At 47.2% G+C, this 24,900-nt stretch overlaps 1 protein-coding gene across 1 annotated transcript in view; it reads left to right on the top strand.

The window, feature by feature from the left end:
* Positions 1-24,900, top strand: part of ANO10 (anoctamin 10) — a 715,024-nt gene that overhangs the window by 426,940 nt on the left and 263,184 nt on the right. The window contains exon 12 of the mRNA XM_078663907.1: positions 15,167-15,286. Within this exon, the coding sequence (XP_078520033.1) occupies positions 15,167-15,286 (120 nt within the window). The remainder of the gene's footprint in view (positions 1-15,166; positions 15,287-24,900) is intronic.

Below are 24,900 nucleotides of genomic sequence, written 5' to 3'. Positions count from 1 at the left end.
GGTCAGACCTCACCTCCGATAGAACAGGAGCTATGAAGTGACTCGTGGTCCGGGCCGTCCGGGGGCCGACTGCCCACCAGGGCCTTCAGGTCCGGCCAGCCCGGTGCTGCTCCCGTCTCCCTCCCAACTGACACCGCAGACACGAGCTCAGTGTCACTAGCGCCACGGGGGTATTCCCTTCGAACTGGTCCAAGATAGGCCTTCCAGCAGCTGTGCGGGGGGATGTGCTGGCGTGTCCGGTATGCCCCTGCTCCCTCACTCAGGCAATGCGGGGGAGAGCACACCGGGCACCCCGGGGCCGGGTCGTCCCAAAGTGTCACCAGGGAGCACCTCGATGGGAGGGCTTGCTCTAGGGTCCCACAGGCGGTCAGTCTTACCGGCGGCCGATAATCCAAGAACCTGGCCTCCGCTCTTCCGTGGCTCCAGGGGGCGCAGGCCGCAGCCTCGGCCTCGCGTGGAGAGATCCCCCTTCCAGCGTCACCTAGCACTCTCCACGGGAGCCTCCGCTGACCCAGAGAAGCAGCACCGAACCCAATGAGCCCAGCTGGCGGGTGGATGGGCCGCCGTCACTCAGCGTTGATGGGGTCCGGAATGTGGGCCAAAGCCACGGCCTCGCGTAGTATGCAGCCCCAGGTCCGGTACCTCCGCCGCCCCTCTACCGCTGCAGCCGGTCCAGACCCTCAAGAAGTGCCGCGAGGCCGGCCAGGAACATCCGGGGCCAGGGGACAGGATCCGCAGCTTTGCAACACCCTCCAGGGCCACTCTCTGTGGCCGACAGCGTGGTCGGGGCCCGGGGCTCAGGCCAAAGCCGCGGCCTCGCGTGATGTCCGGCCCCGGGGCCGGCGCCTCTATCTCCCCGCCTCCGGCGTAGGCGGCCCGGACCCCTGAGATGTGCTGCAGGGCTGGGCGTGGATGCCCGGGACCGGCGTGCAGGATCAGCAGCTCCGCTGCGCTCACCCGGGAAGACGTCCGATGCCGGTCACGGTCCGCCTCCTCACCGGGTCGTGCACTAGGCCTCTCCCGCTCCCAGCAATGGTCCGAGGTCCGAGACCGGGCAGGCGCCAGTAGAGGCGGCAGCAGTCCTGCAGCGGTTACACCGATACCCCACTCTGCAGCTCCGCGAAGCACAGCGTCCCGGGGGGAGGATCAGCGCCTTCACAGCAGGTTAAGGGCCCAGGGCCGGCGGAGCTCACATCGAGTGCGACCACTCAGCCCGCCATCGTGGCCACGCCCCCCCTGAACCATTTTAGAGTGGTTCCCTGACAAATGTCATTTTCTGCCTGCGAGGCGGACACAGTTTTTGTGAAGTGAGATGGGTCTGACAGCATACAGTGAGGATGCTAGCTCTAAGCAGGAGTATCACAAAACATTGGCACAATGTTGTGAGAATACTCTGCCCCTGCTTGTCGTCAGCCTTCCTGAAGTATTTATTCATTTATTTTGCGTTTTATAGAGTGCAAACTTGACCCATTAGGGTATCAGAGCGCTTTACAGTAAACAACAGTAGGATACAAAAGACTAGGAGGGAGGCTGGATACATAAGGGATAACGGGCAAGTAGGTACACTTTACAGAGATTTGCGAGAAACGCAAGGTCCCAAGTTCCACTGTGGGATGCCTGGAGGTGCCGGGTGGATAGTTACTAGGTACTCCAGGGGATGCACTAGTCGGAGGTAGAGCAAGGTCTCTGGTAAATTAGAAGGCAAGATGTAGGCAAGGAATTTGCCCATTAGGAAGGTTTTCACATCTTTTCTAAACGAGCCATAGAAGGGATTCTTCTAATGGCGGATAGGAGTGAGTTCCATATTCTTGGTGCGGCCCCAGAGAAGGCCCGATTGTAAGTTTTCTTTTTCTGCAAACATGCAGGTTGGAGCAAGAGGTCTCTGGTGGACCAGGAGTTTCTGGTACCTCCGGATAACACGAGCTTCTGGGCAAGATATGCTGGGGAGTTTGAGTATAATGCCTTGTGCGTGATACATGCCAATTTGAGTTGGATTCTGGCCTCTAGATGAAGCCAATTCTGAGCTTTCAGATCAGGTGAAATGTGGTCTAATTTCCTTGACCCTGTTAGTAGTCTGGCGGCCGCATTGAGGCAGGCTTTTAAAGGTGCCAGGGAGATCTTGGGTAAGCCAGAGAGGGTAGAGCAGCCATATTCTAGTCTGGAGATGACTAGTGCCTGGACTGCCATTTGTAGGTCGGGAGTGTCAAGGAAGGATTTCAATTTCCTTAGGTAGCTCAGGTGGAATCTGGCTGATTTGGCCATCGAGTTGATGTGGTCACACATGTTTAAGCTGCAGTCTAGGGTTATTTTAAGGGATAAGAGTCCTCTATGGCCTGTGGGCAGATTAAAGCTGTGATCGCCTTAATCCATATCTGAGACTTATGGTTGGTTTTTTGAGGTGAGATTAGTAGGATTTCTGTCTTCTTTGCGTTGAGTTTGAGTTGGTTGACAGAGAGCCAGAGGACAGTCAATTTCAAGGCCTCATTCAGGGAAAGAATCTCCTTGAGGGAGGAGATTTTGATGCAGATCTGGGTGTTGTCAGCGTACATGTGGAAGGAGATATTTGTGGTGTGTAGTACTTCGGCAAGAGGTTCTAGGTAAAGGTTGAAGAGGGTTGGGGACAGGGTTGATCCTTGGGGGACTCCAACAGTGACAAGAGAGGGAGCAGACAGGTTGCCGTTAATTAAGAATTTGACCGGTTATGGAGGAAGGACCTGAACCATTCAAGAACATAGCTATCCATTCCCATCCTGAGTTTGAGGCGTTCGTGGTTGACCGTGTCGAAGGCTGAGGAAAGATCAAGGAGGATTAGTAGGCAGGTTTTGCCTAGGTCAAGGGCTTAGAGGGAATCATCAACAATGTGGAGAATGGTGGTTTCTGTGCTCTGCCCGGGCCTGAAGCCGGATTGGAAGTAATCTAGTAGATGGAAGTTGGCGATATGATGGCTTAGCTGCTGTTGCACACACTTCTCTAGAACTTTGGCTAAGAGAGGGATGTTAGAAATAGGTCTAAAGTTGACAGGGAAGGCTGGATCAAGCAACGGTAGAATTCAGGAAAAGAAAAAAGTGCCGGCCCTGCCTAGGATCTTCCTCACATTTAACAGAATCTGCTGACCCAGACCTTCTGTGTTACCATCCACCAGATGACAGAGCTCAGGAAGGACTAATCCGCAATCCCCTCTTTAAAGGTCCTAATTTGTAAGTGTCGCCCTGTATCCATCCTCCGTCACTTCACTATGTGGGACTCCTTCCTTCAACTCCAGGGATGCAGACAGTACACTTCCACTCTCTGGGAAGCTGTATCCCATCCTGTGCCGTGTCAAACCAGGGTCTATCCAAAATGGATCCTACAGATCCCGGCAATCAGACCCTCACCAGAGCACTGAGTCCTGCTACCCTCAGCACATAGATACATACACTCAACATGCACGAGGGATGTCAGCTCTGGGGTAGGTGTTACATCTTACCTTTCAAATATACATGAATGGGGGCAGTAGGCTGCACTCCCCCTGAAACAGAAAAAAGGTCTGCCCAGTACTATTGAGCCACAAACATATTGGTATGCTGCCAACAGGACTTGACCAGGATATAACAGGCCCCCCATAGCAGTAAGGAGGTATGGTTTGTGAGCCCCTTCAAGTTACAGAGCCGGGTCAGGATCTTGGAATCCCCATAGGCAGGCTGAGGCCTCAGCACACACACTGGATTGGTGTGCTGGTATGCCAACAAAAAACAGGATGCCTGTTTCAATTGTAGTTGAATCACTCAGGGCAGGGGTTTATGCCTGTTTGGTACACAGGGGGCCGGGCCTGACTGGCCATTAATTCCATCGGGCATTTCTTCAGTGGGCTGGAGGCCAAATTTGATGGTCGACGGATGCTGTCTCCAACTCACCTGGATTTATGAAAGCATGCTCAACAGTGGTTGTTGGGGAAAGACTGGAAGTAAAAGTACTGGAATGAAAGACATGAGAACAATTGTTGCCAGGCTGCTTTTAGTTCCTAATCCGGCTCAGCAGGGGACATTCCCCCATCCCAACTATATAACTGTATCCTTCTTGTAGCTGGAAGAGAGAAATTTGCCCAGTGTATATTAGTCAGATATTTTGCACTAGGTCATCTGCATGGGCCTGATGCCTGATAAACATGCCTCTGAGACTCTATACACATTTAAGATGTCCTAGTCTTCTCCAGTGCAGCCTTATTTAACACGACCCTGGTGTGATAGTTGAGAGGCCGCCGGTTGTCACTTTAAGTGACGCACCACTGTTTTGTTTTAGCTGCATTTGTTTAACTCTTGGAAAGAGTGTAACTTGTTATCCTCCCTTAGCCTAACGTTCTCATTTGTTTTTTCCAAGCCAGGACTTACTGAAACATAGTTTTCTGCAAACCACATCATTGTGGAGCTTACAAGACCACAGCTGAGCTACTCCTGAATTAATATTCACAATAAATAGTAACTTTGATTGGTGACTGCTATTGACACTATCTCTGAAGACATTATAGATCCGAGAATCAAACTCCCTAATATCAATATGTAATTGAAATTCCTTAATTGGAAAGAAAAGAAAAAATGTTGAGCGGGTTCAAAGCTGAACATGTAATCCAATCATTGACTGAAAAAGCAATATATCACACCGGTGATGAGAAGAAGAATCTAATTAAGAACTGCAAATAAAACATTCCAGGAAAGTGTCTGCCTACTGCTTTCAAACTTATTACCACCATTGGGGTGAGGGGGCTGATTAGGGACCGGTATGGAGATAAGATGTGAATCATGTTATCCCAACTTCCCTTTGTGTATCTTGACTGTCTGGAGGTGTTTTATAGATTTTCTGACAGCATACTCCATCACAAAAGCGACAAGAGTAATTTGTCCACCACTCTAATGGTCTAACTGCCGTGTTAGGGTCAGGAAATCTTTCTCTAACCGTCCGACGGAGTAGGGGCAGTCAAAACAAGCATTTGCAGTGCAATCGGTCTCGCCTTTGGGACCTTATATGTATTTAGCTATGCAGCACATTAGCCTGTGTGCTGAAACATCCACTGTTCTTAACATGGAGGGAAAGTAAGCACCAAACTGCGTGACACGCCAGGTATAGGAACACATGGAGAAAAATATTGCCTCAGCGGTAAATGATATAGTCCAAAGCTCTGTTTTTAATATAAAATCAGGGCCTTCGATGGTCATATCACTGAAAATACAAGACTTGAAATATATATTATTGCGTACTGGTGCTCATGGAAGACAATTTCTATGGACTGGAATCTAGAGAATGCTAAAGTGATTCTGGTATTTTACTGACCTCTGCTGTTCGTTTTCTATCAATAAAGTTAAATAGAGGCAGTTGCCCGAAAAATTAAAAAAATAAAGTCTGTCAGCAGAAAGCAATTCTGGTATTTTACTGACCTCTACTGGTTGTTTTCTATCAAACATACAGGCAGCTGAACAAGCAGAAAGCAATTCTGGTATTTTACTGACCTCTACTGGTCGTTTTCTATCAAGACAGTTAAATAGAGGCAGTTGAACAGAAAAAAAGTCCATATGCGGAAGTAGACAAGTATTAGGGCTGATCTCCAGAGACCAAAAAGTACATACACATATAAGTATATACTAATGTATATACAAGAGGTCTTGAATGCTCGACCTAAAAACGGGTATTACTCCATCTGCCCTATTTAGCGTGGTCAGTGTGATGTCTTTTTTTTAATTGTCCATCACCACCAGGTAAAAAACTCCCCGGGTGGGGGCCAGCGGTGATCTCTAAATTTGGCGGACGGTAGTCCATCTGGGTGGCAGACGTAATGTTCTCCTCCAGCCTGGCGATGGAATACCACCCGTACCTTGCCCTCTTTTTCTCCGTATCTGTAGGTTCCTGCCAGTTGCTCCTCAGGGAGTGGAGTGATGCCTTTGGAAAGGTATGGAGGCATGAAAACTGGTCTAGGGCAAAGTTGTGATCTTCAAGCGAGATCGGTGCCGTCTAGTGTGTGGCTCTAACTAGCCAGAAATAATTCAGAGACAGATATGCTACTATCAGAGGCTATTAGTTGTATGCTACTGTTGAGAACGTGAGTTTTTAGGAACATCAGAGCCCTGCAGGATTTGATTATGGGTACCCTTCGATGAGATTCTAGCTTGACCCTATAAAATGCTGTACTTAATCCACTCAGTTTATTGTGCTATTCTTGAGAAGAGGAACAGATTCCTTCTTCTGCTGAAGAAATACACGGCAGTTCTCTTCACTTCTTCTTCAGCCTTTGCTGGACGAACGACCTGTTATTAGGCCCAGAGAAGCTGCTCTCTCGGTTCGGCCCCCAGGTCCAGCATATGTGAAAGTTCTGGGAAACAAATTCAAAATGTATACAAATGTGCACATAGTTACAAATGTCTTGATCCTCACATTATTTTCTCTGCATTTTCCAGATTGCCCACTTGACTATTCCCTTCCCTAGGAATGACTAAAAGTGTGTAAATAATTTTCTGGTAAATACATTTTTTTAATAGGCGAGTGACACCTGTGTTCATGAATAACCTGGAGGTAGTGATAGCCAGAAATGCTTGAATTCATCTGCACTGCTGACAATTGCTCGAGTTGCAGTCCATCCAACCATAACCCAAATCACTCGACCCCCCCCCAAGAGGAGGAGCCAAGCCCGATCTGCAAGGTCAGCCCAAATGGTGGCCGGTTCTTCTGTATGCAAAACTTATACTTTTTCTCTACTTGCATCTGACTCACAGAAAAAAGATTTGTGAATTAAACAGAATTTTCTTAATCAGCATCTTTGAGCATCAGGAAGTAGAAATAATATTAAAAAAATTTGGGGGGGGGGGAAGTAAAAATATGAGTATATATTTACATCTCTGCCTGAGTGTATTTTTGTGTTTTTTTTCCTATTCACCAACAGTCCAGGTAGCATGCCTGGAAATCTAGCTAGGAAAACTTTTAATTAGTGTAAAATTAAAAAAGATTGGGAACATCGTTCCCAATAGATCCCACCCACTTCAACCACTGGCTAGAGTAAATCTCTGACCATTCTCAGGGTGAAAAGGTATCAGGAGCGGCCCGTGCTGGTAAGAGCGTGGGACAGCGTGGGGGGGATTTCGACGGACGATGACCAGGGAAAATTAATTATTTATTTCATTTTCCCTCATCATCATCAGTAGCACCCCCACCCCTCCCCCTCAACCCCTGCCCCCACCAAGCCTCACCTGGCCACACCTCCCCACTGCTCTTACCTGCACGGGCCGCGGCTGGGTATCACCAAGGAATTTGGGAATACCCATAAATGTAAATATTTGTGGGTGTTTCCAAACTTCCAAGGCAAGCCAATCGCTGGAACGCCCACTTCCCTAGTTCTTGGTGGGATTGGCTGCGGCAAATTTCCCCACTGAAAAAAGTGCTGAAGAAATCTACAGTAGTAATGCATTTACGCCTGCCAGAATCCCCATGTGAATTCCTGGCAGAAGCAAAAGAAATATTTTCAGTCGTCTTACTCTTACATTTACAGCCCAAAATACTTTTGTCAACAGGGCTGTATATTTTTAGGTCTGGCTTGACACAAAAACACACACACACCATGTAGCATAGATAGGGGCATTGGATCTGACCTCTTCCGCCATTGGTCCATTTCCATTTATCGTGACGGTTTCTAGGAGAGTGCATCCTCCTCATGGGTTCTTTACTTTTCATTAAGCTTGTTGTTTTGATTTTATTACAATCTATTATTACAATATATTGCCCTCCGAATCATAACTTCGTGCCGTGCTTGTTGATCAGAAGCAGCTGCCTTGGCGCATACATTTCCTTGTAGGGTGGCATCGATTGCTGCAGTCCTAGTACCTTGGCAAATTAAATTACCGTCTGGAATTCAGCGAATTCAACCCGACTTTGTTTTTCTGCAGCAAGGTAGAAGGGCGCGCAATACTGTGAAAGGCCCAGGTGCCCGCGACTGCTGCCAGCATGCATCAAATGGAACATTCTGCCTGACCTGTGACACCCTTCATCCATTCATTCATTCAGGTCACAGTGTTATGGCGCCAGTTGCCACCACAAGGCTCACAGAATTGACTGCTTGTCAGATAGACTCTCTGTGTTCACACAAAGGAGGGAGAATGTTCTCGTGTTTTTGTAAAAATACCAAAAAACACTTAAAGTCTATAATATAACAAGTATTGGAAATGCAATAGGGCTCGCATTAGGAAAGTTTGAGCTATTGGTCTTATAAATGAATTTTTTTTATTTATGTGTTATTTTTTAAAATAGCTAAATTAATAGCTTTGTCATTTACAATGCCAATAGTTATAACTTTCGCAAACACCTATAGCATTTGTAATGCAACATGTTGTGTATTTACGTGACTTAGATGTATTGATATTACAAATAACAATGGCTTTTAATTTTTTTTAAAAATTAATACTTAAATAATTTATTTAATTTGTAATGGCAATAGCTTAAACTTTTGTAAATACATTTTGTGAAGATTATGTTCAGTGTTTTTTATTGTGACGAAAATCCAAGAACAGAAGTGAAATATTAACATCTTTTTGTGATTTGTAATAAACCATGAAAGCTTGAAAACAGCTTGAAACATTGAAAGAACATATTTCAACGAGTAATGCTGTGGTTGCGCTGAGTGATGCTGTGGTTGCGCTGAGTGGTGCTGTGGTTGCGCTGAGTAATGCTGTGGTGGTGCTGAGTGATGCTGTGGTTGCGCTGAGTGGTGTGTGCATCGGTGGAGCTTAGTGGGTGCATCGGTGAAGCTTAGTTGGAGCATCGGTGGAGCTGTGTGGTGGGTGTATCGGTGGAGCTGTGTGGTGGGTGCCTCGGCGGAGCTGTGTGGTGGGTGCATCGGTGGAGCTGGGTGGTGGGTGCATCTGTGGAGCTGTGTGGTGGGTGCATCGGTGGAGCTGTGTGGTGGGTGCTTCGGTGGAACTGTGTGGTGGGTGCATCTGTGGAGCTGTGTGGTGGGTGCATCTGTGGAGCTGTGTGGTGGGTGCATCTGTAGAGCTGTGTGGTGGGTGCCTCGGTAGAGCTGTGTGGTGGGTGCCTCGGTGGAGCTGTGTGGTGGGTGCATCGGTGGAGCTGTGTGGTGGGTGCCTTGGTGGAGTTGTATGGTGGGTGCCTCGTTGGAGCTGTGTGGTTGGTGCATCGGTGGAGCTGTGTCGGTGGAGCTGTGTGGTGGGTGCATCGGTGGAACTGGGTGGTGGGTGCATCGTTGGAGCTGTGTCGGTGGAGCTGTGTGGTGGCTGCATCGGTGGAGCTGTGTGGTGGGTGCATCGGTGGAGCTGTGTGGTGGGTGCATCGGTGGAGCTGTGTGGTGGGTGCCGTGGTGGAGCTGTGTGGTGGGTGCATCGGTGGAGCTGTGTGGTGGGTGCATCGGTGGAGCTATGTAGGTGGAGCTGTGTGGTGGGTGCATCGGTGGAGCTTAGTGGGTGCATTGATGGAGCTGTGTGGTGGGTGCATTGGTGGAGCTTAGTTGGAGCATCGGTGGAGCTGTGTGGTGGGTGCCTCGGCGTGAAGAACCGGGTTTTAGAACCCAGCGGCGCCAGGGGAAACGCCCAAAGTCTCCGGGTCCACCTGTCTTAGAATACAGAGACACGGGGTACTTCTTGGCGACGTCAACGATCAAATTTATTAGCTGCAGCCAGTAACAGAGATCCTAGAAGTACAACACGGTGTATGTTCTCAGGAGACTGCTCAACTTTACAAAGCAAGCTATCCCTTTTTATACAAAAAATTGTGCTTCAGGCAGACATTCCTTATTTACAGTTTGACCACTCACATGTTTCCACGACAAAAGCAGGAGCATGATGACAAGCCCATTTTTCAGTTTGTCCAGCCCAAAATTAATCATAATAAACATTCTTCTTTCTAACAAGCCGGACAAGAACCCATAATAAAAGACCTCAACCCAAATCATAAATAGGCCATAAAAGAAGGAACAGAAACAGATAAGAAGCAAGATAGAAGGGTGTGTGCGTGTACCATAAACTCAGCAATGTCCTGCTCTTTGATCTCTATCTTGACCAGCTAAAGGGCAATAACTGGTTTGGCAAGGTCAGCTTCAGGCAGCAGGGTCAGTTCACTTCAGGTCAAACAGGAGTCAGTAAAAACTCAAGCTAAGGTGTACGTGTCCCAGAGACTTGTTCAGCCACAGTCATAGGCCTATGTGAGGGCAACCACAAAATGGCTGCCATGGACAAAATGGAACCCAAGGGTTTCAGAACGAAATCGTCAAATACACAGTGAATCCATCAATGTAACATGACGGAAACACTCATGCTTGCTGAGCTCACTGTTTACGGTTCGCTGTTACCAAAATCATAACAGAACCACGACCATTACGACCCAGGGTCAGAATTCACGGAACCTCAGGCGGAGCTGTGTGGTGGGTGCATTGGTGGAGCTGGGTGGTGGGTGCATCTGTGGAGCTGTGTGGTGGGTGCATCGGTGGAGCTGTGTGGTGGGTGCTTCGGTGGAGCTGTGTGGTGGGTGCATCTGTGGAGCTGTGTGGTGGGTGCATCTGTGGAGCTGTGTGGTGGGTGCATCTGTGGAGCTGTGTGGTGGGTGCATCGGTGGAGCTGTGTGGTGGGTGCATCGGTGGAGCTGTGTGGTGGGTGCCTCGGTGGAGCTGTGTGGTGGGTGCATCGGTGGAGCTGTGTGGTGGGTGCATCGGTGGAGCTGTGTGGTGGGTGCATCGGTGGAGCTGTGTAGGTGGAGCTGTGTGGTGGTTGCATTGATGGAGCTGTGTGGTGGGTGCATTGGTGGAGCTGTGTGGTGGGTGCATCGGTGGAGCTGTGTCGGTGGAGCTGTGTGGTGGGTGCATCGGTGGAGCTGGGTGGTGGGTGCATCGTTGGAGCTGTGTCGGTGGAGCTGTGTGGTGGCTGCATCGGTGGAGCTGTGTGGTGGGTGCATCGGTGGAGCTGTGTGGTGGGTGCCTTGGTGGAGCTGTGTGGTGGGTGCATCGGTGGAGCTGTGTGGTGGGTGCATCGGTGGAGCTGTGTGGTGGGTGCCTCAGTGGAGCTGTGTGATGGCTGCATCGGTGGAGCTGTGTGGTGGGTGCCTCGGTGGAGCTGTGTGGTGTGTGCATCGGTGGAGCTGTGTGGTGGGTGCCTTGGTGGAGCTGTGTGGTGGGTGCCTCGGTGGAGCTGTGTGGTGGATGCATCGGTGGAGCTGTGTGGTGGGTGCCTTGGTGGAGCTGTGTGGTGGGTGCATCGGTGGAGCTGTGTGGTTGGTGCATCGGTGGAGCTGTGCCGGTGGAGCTGTGTGGTGGGTGCCTCGGTGGAGCTGTGTGGTGGGTGCATCGGTGGAGCTGTGTAGGTGGAGCTGTGTGGTGGGTGCATCGGTGGAGCTGTGTGGTGGGTGCATCGGTGGAGCTGTGTCGGTGGAGCTGTGTGATGGGTGCATCGGTGGAGCTGGGTGGTGGGTGCATCGTTGAAGCTGTGTCAGTGGAGCTGTGTGGTGGGTGCATCGGTGGAGCTGTGTGGTGGGTGCCTCGGTGGAGCTGTGTGGTGGGTGCATCGGTGGAGCTGGGTGGTGGGTGCATCGTTGGAGCTGTGTCGGTGGAGCGGTGTGGTGGCTGCATCGGTGGAGCTGTGTGGTGGGTGCATCGGTGGAGCTGTGTGGTGGGTGCCTTGGTGGAGCTGTGTGGTGGGTGCATCGGTGGAGCTGTGTGGTGGGTGCCTCAGTGGAGCTGTGTCGGTGGAGCTGTGTGGTGGCTGCATCGGCGGAGCTGTGTGGTGGGTGTCGGCAGGGTTCCCGAAAATAATCGCATGTCTTTATTTCGTGCTGTCTAATTCCTTCCCCAGCTTCCCCCTGAATCTAAAGCAAGGCCCAAAAGAAAAGAATTCTGTGCGTTTGAATTGATCTTTAAAAGTATAAAGTGGCACAGCTTTGATAAAATATGAGGGTTAGAGAAAAGAGAACGTAAAGTATGCAAAGGAGCTGATGAAACATTTGTTTTAAATATTTCAGTAGTTCTACTGCTATAAAATCCTCCAATCCAAAAGTACAGCGTTGTACTGAAATTAGCCAAACAAACATGAAAATTAAGAACGTTTTCAGCAGTTTTACTTTTATAAATCCAATACGTCATTGAGTAAAAAATGGATAACATAAAATGCTCGTCGCAGGAGCTCTAATGAGAAGAGAGAGACTGGAATAGCAGCTATCTGGCAGCCTAGGTGAAAGCAGGGACTCTGCTGGTGTTTGCCTCTCCCCAGCAGAGGCAGGCATGCAGAAATGTCTCGCTGATGTGTTTATCCTCTAATCAGTTCATTAGTTATAAACAACATGACATTAGAAGTTAGGAGGCGGTTGATATTAATTTTTATTTAACTAGTCGATGTTTAATCGTCACTCTGAGCTGCATAGCAGCAAGAAGGATCTCCCTGACAAAAACCGGTTAGAACTTCATAAAACGCCATCATTGTCCAGGGGAGAAATAAACAAGGAGGGTGTGGGGGATGGGGGCATACAAATAGCGCGAAGCGGGCGGTGTGGGGGTGGAGGGTGGGGAGGAAAGGAAAGGGCTAGGATAGGGAGAAATAATAAGGGGTCTTGTAGATGCTAGACATATGAGGGGTGAGAATGCTAAGGAAGGAGTAATCTAGGCAGAGGCAGGGAAGGGGCTGATCAGGGTTGGCGGGTAAGGAGGAAAATGACTAGGAAGTGGAAGGGGGAGGGGCTAGGAAAGTCCAAGTGTGCGGCTGAAGAAGAGATCAAAAGCCCGCAGGTTTAGCTTTTGAGTCCTCTTGGCTTTGTCAATGTTTTTTTGCCCTGCTGTATGGCCAGTGCTTGAAATTGAAAAATATAAGTGCAGGTAAACTCCAATTAAAGTATTACGTTTCTCTTGAGAAGTTCCGGTACTCTCCCTCTCAAAATAAACAAGTAAAAAAAAAAACAAGCATCAGAGAGCATAAAAGGAGACACGCCTGGCGGCCGTGAAACTGAAAGTACGGCCGGCCGGCCGTGAATAATTAGGGGATGAGCGCACGCTGAGAAGCTTGTGGGAGGGAGGCTGGGCTGTCTTTGATGTGGTAATGCGAGGCAGGCAGGCAGGCGGCTGGTGGCATTGTGCACGCGCTTTTTAGGGCTTGCGCTTGTGCAATGACCTAAAAAGCGCACATGCACTGCATGGAATCGCCAGTGGTTAAACTCTGGATAAGCCACTATAGAGCTTCGCCAGCTATGCGCATGCGCATCAGCAGGCGAGCCCTAAAAAGAAAAGATGAACTGTGAAAAAAACATCTATTCCTTTTATTCCTCTAAAATTGCACTGTTGTGTACTACAGTTTCAAACAGTGTGGCAGTCTCAGGTGTTGCACGAGTCCTTTCTCGAGGCGTTATGGTAGCTAAAGTCAACTTTTGCAGATACTTGCTCGGTCATACTGAAAATCTCCTGACACCTGCATCCTAGTTTTTGTCACTCTTCAGAGCAGAATAATCCTTCCTTTTGGGGAGGATGAGGCAAGGGGGCAGAAGTAGCGGCTGGTATCGGGGTAGAGCGATGGGCGGAGGGGGCAGGGGGAGACGGACAACGACAATACAAAAAAAACGCAAAGAAAAGTACCTGCTTCCCCCCACATCTCCGCTCCTCACTGCAGCACAGGCTTCCAGTCTCCCCTGCAGCCAATCCAGACACTGCTCATGCATGTCAGCAGGGCCAGGATTGGCCTGAGTGGCCTAGATTTGCGCTCCCAGAGACACTGCGAGCCGGGGTCTACTGTCTCCAACGCGGCTACACAGCTCGGGTCTGTGACAGGTCAGTGCGCATGATAGTTTGGCCATCTCACTTTGGCCGTCCTGAGACGGCCAGCCAAAACGACATGCGCACTGATAGCAGTGCTCACTACTCCCCCTCGTAACTGCCCTGCGATGGCCCCGCCCCCAAGTTTGCACTTTCAGGTGTTGCACCAGCCCTTCCAGAATGCATCATGGTAGATGCAGTTCACTTTAATCACGTTTAAGTTTTTTTTCATGTTAAATACTTACCCAGTCATCCTGGAACTCCCCCGACATGTGTTTTTGCCAGTATTTTGGAGAGAATGTTTCTTCTGTTAAAGACCACACCCCCAAGACAGTTCACCAGCTAAAAGCTGGTGACATTTCCAGTTGGAAACCTGACCAAAAATGGGCAATTACGACGAAAATAGGATGTGGAACCACAAATTCCTCTGTAATTCCTCATTTCTCCAGATACCCTAGGGGTCCCACTTGGAATAATGTGGTATCCCATAGCTGTAGTGTTGGTAATGCTGGATGCAGGGATACTGCTAGGGTATTCTCTGCCTATAAGTAAGGCAAAGAGATTTGTAGGTGGTTATTTTGTTATTGATGTTGCATAGAGTGCGAGCAATGCATGCGAGTGTGTCAGTCAATTTATTGTATTCGGGTATTTGTATAGCACACCCTTGTCCCTCCGGAAGCCCCAAAGCACTCTTGGTCAAGTGAGCACTAACTCACTTGGTTATAGGTGGCTGGCAAAGTGTGTGACCCAGGAACATTGAGATACTGTTCTCACAGGGGCCTAGAAGGTCCTAAACCTGGATATACACGTTTCAGAACATTTAGGAGACTTCAGCAGGATACAATCCGTTCCAAGAAGAGCACTGAAAAAATACACAAAATTCATCACAGAACTGCCTGAATTGCTACAGTCAGATCCTAAGATATGAAGATAATAGCCAGGCTTTTGTTTTGTCAAAGGGGGACTTTCTGAGGTGGTCCTCATAGTATATGAGAGAGAGAGTGCATCACAGTGACATCTCCACAGAAGGCTGATCAGGAGGTCTTTGCTTTGTAAAATATAGGTAGTAGCAAGGTAGTAAGGGCTACCAGCATGCATAACATTATGGGCAAGACAGGCATGTTGATATTATTTGCGATCTAAGAGCTGCCGATAGGTTTATTTCATGCAGGAGTACTAAGGCTGAATGTTCATACTTAGTGCATAAGTCCTTCCTCACTTTCCTCACATTAAGCCTGATGTATGACCCCCTTGTCACGTGTAAATTGTATCCGTCTTGCATAACAATATGCTTCTAAATGTCGTCACCAATTTTTACCCAAACATATAAGTTTGCAGTCAGCTTCAATGTGTATAATGTTTGCCCATTTTCTTATGGAGATTTTATGCAAATAACATTGTTTTCTTCTGTTTTCTCAGCATGCTCTGCTGGCAATAAAATTCGTGATGGCTTTTGTGATACCAGATAAACCACATGAGATCAGGCTGAAGCTGGCCAGGTTAGAATTTGAGTCTTTGGAAGCACTTAAAAAGAAAGAGGTAAGAAGCACTTTACTCCTACAATCAAGAGTAATCAATGAAGAATGCGCTAAGAACGTCAAAGGCCCTATTTTTGAGCAAATTTGTTTGTTAAATTTTGTAATATGATTTTGGTTGAAAGATAATCAAATAGATAGCGCATTGAATACAACACAATACAACAAATCTAGCTAAGCACTCTGTCATGGAGAATATATCAATAGCAAGCACAGAATAATGCACCATCACAAAGTAAAGCAAAAAAAGGTAAACATGGGGAACTATTATGTCAGTCAATTATTGTAGTCGAAACTCTAACACGACCTAAAACACTAAGGGGCTCTTTAGGATATCAGTCAATGTTTCCTCCGACTTACATCCCTGCGGTTTCGAAACAGACCGATCTAGGGTTGTCGATCCAGAACCACGATTACGAAGCAACTGCACCCCCATTTCCCTGAGAGAGCTTGTGCGGCGAACGGAAACAGGCCCCAACACAAGCTCCCATAGAGAAATGGACGTCATTGTAAATCCTTGCAGGACCTATGGTCGGAGGCTTTCAGACCGACATCCTAATTAGGGCCTTATTGTGACACTAGCATTCTGAGTATATTTCTGGAACGATAATCCAACAAAGGTATAGGCAAAGAATGCAGAAAGTAAGAGGAGCAGTGGGAGAGAGACAAGAAGCTAAAGAAGGGATGAGAAAAAAAGACAGAAGCAGTAGAACAAGAGAAGAAGAAAAGACAAAGTGAAGGAAGAGATAAGAAAGATTTGGTTAGTCGAGGATGGGCGATTCAGTAGAAGGACAGCTTTAAAGTATAAGAGAGGCTTTGGGCTCCACATGGTAAAACCAAGGTCCTTTAAAGACCTACATTCCAGCAAAAAGAAGGTGGATGACAGCCCACAGATTGCTGAGATATGACAGCACTAGAACAATGAAGGAGCTGTTTTATGTATTAAAACAGTTACACATTCTGCATAGAGGCATTGTCAATGATCTAAGGTGGGTGGGAGGGCGGTTGGGTGGACCATGTGCATGCTCCAGTGTTTTATTATTCAAGGTAATTGACTCATCATTGGGTTTGCTGCTTTTATCTCTACGCTGCGGTTACCCTCAGGTCCTGCCACTCTTGTGGCTGTCTTCTTGACATTGATAGCATCAGTACTCTGTTTGAGGATCACTGTCTTGGGGCTCTGAAGCTAAACTGCATTTAAATTGATAATATTGAGTTGGAGAAACGATTTACTTATTTTCTGACTGGTAGCCAAGGGCCTGATTCATATAGTAGTTTTGTCACACTCATAAGTGCCAGCTACTCCCATCAAAAGTAGACTTGCCTCCATCAAAGCAGAACTCGTGATTTGCAAGCAACTAGCTCTGGAAACATCTGACTTTCTAGGTGGGCTTTTCTGGAGGAGGAAGTGAGGGCTCTTTGCAAGAAAACAGAAGGATGGGGAGTGTCAGCATTAGTGTGAGCATAGGAAATGTTCGCTAAGCCTTCAAATTCAGGGCTCTGTGGATATTCACAAGCATTTTGTCATGTGTTTTTCTATTCTGACAGTGCTTACACAAAAAGGCCATTGGTTGTGAGGTTTTGAAGACGTGTTTGTGGTTTCATGTCATCACCCCAGCTCACAATTTTCTTTCTTTACCCCATAATTTCCCTATGCATATCAAGCCTGCCATGCAGCAAAGTTCACAGGTCTGTGTAGCACTACTCCACTCACTGGCTTGTGGGATGCACAATCACATTGAAAAAATTATACAACTGGGACATGGCTCTCAACTCATTGCACTGCACTAATGTGAACACTGGTAGTAATTCAGCGGCAGGGTCCTGATAATAAGAGCCTCCTCGTTTTCAGCCTCTCTCCCTCCGCACTTGATAGTTTCAACTGAGATAAAAAGGGCTAGAAATGGTGCATTGTTATTAAGCAATTCTCTCACCCATTGGAGCACATTTTCTTGGAACGTTTGTGCTCTTTTTGGGGTGCTTGACTTGCAGGTGTCATGTCATGTCATGTCAATAAGAATTTATAGAGCGCACGTACACCGGGGAGGTTTCATAGCACTAGTTTGGTAGAAATCCCAGACTCAGAGAGAGGAATCCCAGACTCAGAGAGCCTGTCGAAAGAGCCAAGTTTTCAGAAGTTTTTTGAAGCCAAGGAGGTTGGGACAAAAGCGGATTTCAGAAGGGAGGGAGTTCCAGAAATTGGGGGCTAAGATAGAGAATCTGGAACCACCGGTGCGCTTAAGTCTAAAATGGGGAATGAGGAGTAGATTTTTATGAGCAGAGTGAAGGTTGCGTGTGGGAACATATTTGTTAATCATATTGTTGACGAATTTCGGGCACTTTCCATTAAGAGATTTAAAGATGAGACATCCAATCTTAAAGGCGCACCGCTGAGCAACCGGGAGCCAATGAAGTTGCTTCAAGAGGGGATTAATGTGATGATGCCTGGGCTGGTGGGCAATGAGGCGGGCAGCCTGGTTTTGTACCATCTGTCGATGTTTTAAAAGGTAGAGAGGGATGAAGAGAGGGATGCCAAAGTAGAGTGAGTTGTCATAATCGACATGCGACGTGACCAAGGCGATAACCGCCTGGATCCGAGCGTTGTAGGTGAGGAATCTACAGATCTTTTTTTATTTTGCGGAGTTGAAAGAAGCAGGTGGAAATCACTGATCTAATCTGGGGCTTCAGAGTAAGATCCTGACTGATGACCACCCAAGACTTTTAGCCGAGCTGGAAGGAGTGGGCGGCTGACCCAACTCCCTAGGCCAAAAGTGGGGACCCCAAGGATTGTCTTTGGTGCCACCAGTCAGAACCAGTTTTCTCCGTTTTCTCCGGGTTGAGTTTAAGTTGATTCTCATTCATCCATTGGCTGATGAACAGCATAGTGGACTGAAAAACATGAACCGACCCAGAGGAGTTGCTAGTAGAAAAAATAAGTTGAAAATCATCTGCATAATTGAAAATGCAGACATCGCGCTCCTTCAGGGATCGGACAAGAGGGAGGAGGTAGAGATTGAACAACAAGGGAGAGAGGGAGGAACCCTGAGGGACTCCACAAGAGATTTTGACTCGGGGGCAGTAAACTGGGCAGTACGAACTGCCTGAGAGCGGTTTTCCAGGAAAGAGTTAATCCAGCTTAAGGCAGGGCCCGAGATTCTGACGTCCCTCACACGGTCGACCAAAAGAGAATGGTCGACCGTGTTGAAGGCAGCGGAAAGGTCGAGCAAGACAAGGGCCTGTGAAGAGCCTTTGTCAGCCTCACTACGGAGGGTATCCAGTACTGTAAGGATAACCGCCTCAGTTGAATGTGCTGGGAGAAAGCCCGCTTGGTGGGAATCAAGGAATTCTGATTCCTCCAGGAAATCGGTGAGACAGCCAGTAACATAAACTTCCAATACCTTGGCGAGGTAGGGGAGAAGGGAGATTGGACAGTAATTAGTCAGGGTTAGTGTGTCGGAGCCCATCTTTTTGAAGAGAGGAACAACAATGGCCTCTTTATTTATTTATTTATTTATTATATAAAGTTTTATATAGCGTGAACTTGATCCAAAGGATATCTTTGAAAGTTACAAGGACAGAGCCTTGGGAAAGAGATTTGTTTAAAAGATTTAAAACAGGACTGGGAATAGCAGTGAATGGAGGACAATGTCCTGAGAGAACCAGTCCGGCACTTTTCACAAGCTGGTCAGTCGATTCAATTAAAATCTTTATTTGGTTTTGAAATAAAACCAGAACTGTACAAATAACAGCACCTGAGATGCATAAACAACATACCATGTCATATAGTTGTTGCATCGTGTGCTAACATTGGATGCAAAATTTGTCACGATCCATTACAAACTCAGGGTCGATAGATGATGAAATATAGAATTTCATATGTAAAGTACAGCTGATCAGTCATCTGCGCCTTTTTTTATTAATGAGTTTTCACATATCTCTGTTTAATAAATGTGTCAATGCTCTAGGTCAGTGGCGTAATACAGGCCCACCAAGGCCCTGCGATGCAGGGGGTCCCCTCAGCACAGTTCTCTGGCCCAGGAGCTCCTGATTCAATCTGGAATGGGGACCCCTCCATGTACCTTGCAGGGGGCCCCCTCAAGTTTCGTTACGCCACTGCTCTAGGTTACATGCACTCAGATGGCAATTTTTCTATTGCCCGCATGTAGAGATGGGCACCAAATCCAACAGTGATTCCATAGTGCCTGTATTCATGTTAGCACAGTTAGAAGGTGCGTTAGTCCATCTTCATTTTAAGATCAGGAGCAGTAAACAAATTTCTAAAGCGTGCGGATCACCACGATCAAGTAACAGACCTGCTGTGCTGCACAAATTTGTCACATTTGAGACATTTTGTTTCCAACAGCTTCCTTCTGTTGGAAACCTTTCATGATGCTTCTTTGATGCTTGTAAATACCCGAGTGCATGGGAATGGTAAAAATATGGGGTAATCCGATTATCGCATGTTTCTGCCACTAGCGGGGGACTCTAAAGAGCCTTTAAGAATTGAAAAACAGAGGAGAGGAAGTCACATTGTTCTACACTTCCAGTACAACATTTCACACCTGTGTTTTGAAAGGGTTACTTGGCGATGAAGATTTTCCATTGAAGTCTCTTGGTGTCTTTAGAACAGATTCTGTGTCTTCACTGTAAGCCTGTTACTTGCTTTTTTGCTGCAAACATTGCCAAGTGCGTGCCATCTGCTGTGGTGAGACCACAAAGTTGTGGTGTGTTTAGTACATCAACATGCTTTCAGTTATGAATATAAAGCACTCCTAGTGGTATAACTGTACGGTGTAACGGGCTTCACTGATGTCAATTCTCTAAAATGTGAAAGTGACGTCATGCACTCTTTGCCTCCAGATGACATCACAGGTCTGCCCCCTTGTCTCACTGTTGACCCCTTGGCAGCCTTGTCTTTGCTTCTGTGGAGTTAATGAAAAGGCAAGCAGAGTAAATTGCAAAACATAAATAGGAAGTCTGTTTACCTTCCACTCCTCCCACTCACTTCCTGGCCCTTAAAATAGGGTAGCAAGGACAGTGCCAGGAGTGCCAGCTAATTGCCATGGGGTAGTAGTTGCTACTCTATCTTGGCTACCCCCAGTTTATGCCAGTGATGGATCCAATGTCACTATAGAAACACTGGATCAAGCAGGGGGCATGTTTTATTTTAATTTTATTGGGGGTGCTTATAATATGCAAACGTAGATGAAGGGAGCAGCGGAGAACTATAAATAGTAAGAAATTACACTGTAATTGTATTTATGTAGCGCTTACTACCCCTGAGGAGGCGTTGAAGCGCTTTTTCATCGAGTAGCACGCTACTCCGGAACCCATAAAGGATTAGTGGTGAATTAGTATAGTGAAATATGAAAGTGATTTAAGTGGTGGATAGGTTAGTAAATTATTTGGAGTGAGATGGATAGAGGAGGGATAGAAGAGGGAAAAAAGGTTTGCATTTATATAGCGCTTGTTACCCCTAATGGGGTGTTGAAGCACTTTATTGGTGAGTAGCATGCTACTCCGAAACCCATAAAGGATTAGTGTTGAAAATTAGTATAGTAAAATATGAAAGTAATTTGAGTGTGGATATGTTTTTCAGTTATTTGGATAGAGAAGGGTAGGAGGGGGATAGTTAGAGGGAAACAGGTTTGGAACCCATAAAGGATTAGTGGTGAATTAGTATAGTAAATATGAAATTTGAGAAGTGAACATGTTAGTCTGTTATTTTGATTGAAAATGATAGTGGGGGGATAGAAGAGTGAAGGATTTAGACTTTTTTGTGGATGTCATAGCAGTAGGAAGATGCTTTGGGATGAGTAAAAAGGGGATGTGGAGGGGAAGAGTTAGAGGGAAGAGTTTAGAAAGGCTTGTTTTAGGGGATCGGTATAGTAAAAGAGGTGTCGGATGATGCAAGGAGGGGTAGAGTAGGGGAGAGTCTAGAAAGGGTTATTTTGGGGATTATAGTAGTGGTATGGGGTTTGGGATAAATGAGAGAGTGGATGTAGAGGATATAGTGATAGAGGCATAGGGTGAGAAATAGGGTTGTGCATTGGAAAGAGTAGTAGGAAGAAGTTTGAGATGAGTCAGAAAGATGGGGTAGAAGATATATTGAGAAAAGTATAGGCTGAGAAATAGGATAGTGCATTGGGTATGCTAGATTGAAAGAAAGTGATAAATATATAGATCCATAAGTACATGGAAAGTATATAGATGCATAAAGGAGGTAGGCATATATAGATTAAAGATATTGATAGAGGTATAGGATGAGAAATAGGGTAGTGCATTGAATATGCTTTTTTAGGAGAAAAGTAATAAATATATAGATCCAAGTACATAGAAGGTATATATGGAGCATAAAGGAAGTAAAAATATGCATTCGATAAACTCTGGTTTTCAAGTGTTATTGTACTATATAAATGTATTTGTATTTATTTTTTAACAACATAATTATTCTACATGTTTATGCAAAGCGATATTGATGTGAATTATTAATGTTTCTGAAAATTACGTTAGTATATAACAAAACATTCTATTGCGAGAGTAATAGTCAACCTCTGTGCAATTCTAGTGTATTCCTCTGTGGGACTTGGAAGCCTTTGCTTTTTAGGTTCTTTTTTCAACAAGGGGAACAATCACTATGGCTCAATAAACTCTGTCCCATTGCTATTTGAGTTGTTGCTCCTTCCATAAATTAACTGCTCCATTATAGACAAGACCCTAAATATTCAAGGCAAACACCATTTAAAAACACTCTTTCTTGGTCAAAGAGCAAGCTGTGTCTAATTTGTGATGCATTAGGGAAGAACTACTAAGTTATTCTGTCTTGAAAGAAGAGGTCCTTACACACAAACTACAAGGTCATAATAGGGCAGGTGCAGCTGTATCCTTCACCCTGTGAAAAGGGTGGGAACAGAGAATAACATGTATGTGAGGTAAAAGGGGAACACCAAGAGCAGAAGAGCACCTGACAGAGGAGAGTATGCGAGAATCAGGAAAGATTAAAGAGAGATTAACAAATTACGTGGAGGTGTGGATGAGAAAGCAATCAAGAAGGGGAAAAAAAGCCAGCTGAGAGAACGGAAGGTAAAGAAAAAACAAAAAAAGACGGATGACCAGGAAATACGAGTATTCAGCAAATAGAAAAGAAGAGCATGGATAAATGGGGAGAGGATAAAGGTAGAGAGTCCAGTAGGTGTAAGCTCTGAGATCATGCTGCAGTAAGAACGTACAGCGGTACGCTAAAGCTAATGGAACATTTTATTGCTTACCCAAAATATCATAAGGATCAACAGTTAAAAAACCTGTTACTTAGATATTGGCTTTCTATTAATATGGTTTTGACATTTGCATGAACCTGGTAGGCGCTGGCTTCAAGTAGAGATGATAAACCGGAATCCCAACCTGAGGAGATTGCAAATCCTCATAGCCAACACGTGAGAGGAGGGAGGCCAGCAAGTATGTTTACGCTGAGAGGGAAGGGCAGAAAATCTGTACAAATACAGAAGAATCAGTGTCACTGTGGAGAGAGGTGGGTGATGGAAGGCTACAAGCTAGGATAGTCCGAAGGTTGTAAAGAGGTGGATTTTGAGCGATTTCTTGAATTGAACCAATGATGAAGCAGATCTGAGATGCAAATAGGTGTCCTTGCAGTGTCCTAGTCCACACACCGAGAAAGCCTGTTGATGTGTGCATTCTCCGCGAGTCATTTGGATGTTCATTCTTGCTAGGGATGAGCTGAGAGCAGTGCAGGCACCACCGGGCACCTTGAGCTTAAAGGCAAGGGGATAAGGTTTATTCCAGTTGAGTTCCTTGTAGATCATGCAAGTGTCTTTGAAGTGGATTCTGGCCAATACAGTACTTTTGAGGTCGGGAGATGCTCTCAAAATGTCGTTGGTTAGTGATGAGTTGAGCTCCTGCAAGAGCAACATCTTTGATTGTTCAGGTGTTCGTGAGGTGTTCAGGATCATGAACGAACTGACCACGGACGACAGGACTCTCCCAGCTCAAACTCCGTCCAAAGAGACCTGTGATGCTCTCAACCTCTTTTTTATTGATAAAGTCTTGCCACAACTTGCTTCAACTTGCCTGGGGGTGCTGAGCTGCCAGAACTTCACCTCGGACTCCGTTGGTTTCCCTCCCGCCGCCGCTCGAGTCCACCTCGCGGCCGCCGAGCGGAGGGAAACTACATTGCCCAGACTGCCCAGCGACCCGGAAAAACATCTCTGGGGTCACCGCGCCCGGAGGCGCTTGAAATTGCCGCCGTCCTCGGTGGAGCGGGTGTCTTGCCACAACTTGCTTCAACTTGCCTGGGGGTGCTGAGCTGCCAGAACTTCACCTCGGACTCCGTTGGTTTCCCTCCCGCCGCCGCTCGAGTCCACCTCGCGGCCGCCGAGCGGAGGGAAACTACATTGCCCAGACTGCCCAGCGACCCGGAAAAACATCTCTGGGGTCACCGCGCCCGGAGGCGCTTGAAATTGCCGCCGTCCTCGGTGGAGCGGGTGTCTTGCCACAACTTGCTTCAACTTGCCTGGGGGTGCTGAGCTGCCAGAACTTCACCTCGGACTCCGTTGGTTTCCCTCCCGCCGCCGCTCGAGTCCACCTCGCGGCCGCCGAGCGGAGGGAAACTACATTGCCCAGACTGCCCAGCGACCCGGAAAAACATCTCTGGGGTCACCGCGCCCGGAGGCGCTTGAAATTGCCGCCGTCCTCCGCGTCGCGGGACGCGAGCGGGACGCCCGGACGAAGCCCGGACAAAGGGCGGGCCGTCTGAGGCCGTCCGAGGTTGGCCAAGGTTGGGTTGGGCCCGGTCTCTTGTTTGATGCGATATATACTTTGTTGCTGTTTTTAGTACATTTTGGATATTATTATTTTGTGCATCATGTATGTATGTATGTATGTATGTATGTATAGGCATTTATATAGCGCACTACTTACCCGTAGGGTCCCAAGGCGCTTCGACCGCTGCGAAACCCTTCCTGGCTTCCCTGAGAGATGGTCCCTTAATGGGTATCTCCAGGGTGAGACCAGGCATCCCCGGCGGTCTGGTGGGGCCGTTAGTGAAGATGAGGCAAGCTAATGCCCAGAGTTGCCGAGTGTGATTGCTGATCAGAGTGGGCACCGAGGCGAGAGAATTATCGAGTCCGCTGACCCTGGTCCAGAAACCTGCCGCGCCGGGAATCGAACCCTGGTCCCGGGCCGTCCTCTGCTCTCGGGTCTGCCGCCTCTAACCAGTGAGCCACACCACTTCACTCCAATTGTATCTGTTGTGCTTAGAGAAATATGCCTCCGAAAAAGCAAGCTACTCCTAATAACACTATTGACAACTATCTTGTACATGTTGTAGAAAGAATCAACAGTGATAGGAGATCTTCCTTGGGAATAGATTCACCTACCCAATCTCCCCTCATTGATATTGAGTCAGATGATCCTTTTGCGTTTCAGACAAATAGTAGTTCAAATGGTGAAATGCTTGATTCTCTTCCTGATACTATCATCATCCAGCCTAGTGGTATTGTCGCTGGTATTGAAGACATTAGTGTTAATGAAGCTTTAATAGAGATATCCACTAGTAATGAGTCCCCTATCTCCCCTGCAGCACCTATTTTAGTTCCAAGGATT

The sequence above is a fragment of the Lissotriton helveticus genome, chromosome 10 (assembly GCF_964261635.1).
Source record: "Lissotriton helveticus chromosome 10, aLisHel1.1, whole genome shotgun sequence".
Lineage (NCBI taxonomy): Eukaryota > Metazoa > Chordata > Amphibia > Caudata > Salamandridae > Lissotriton > Lissotriton helveticus.
This window is presented reverse-complemented; position numbering and strand designations above follow the sequence as displayed.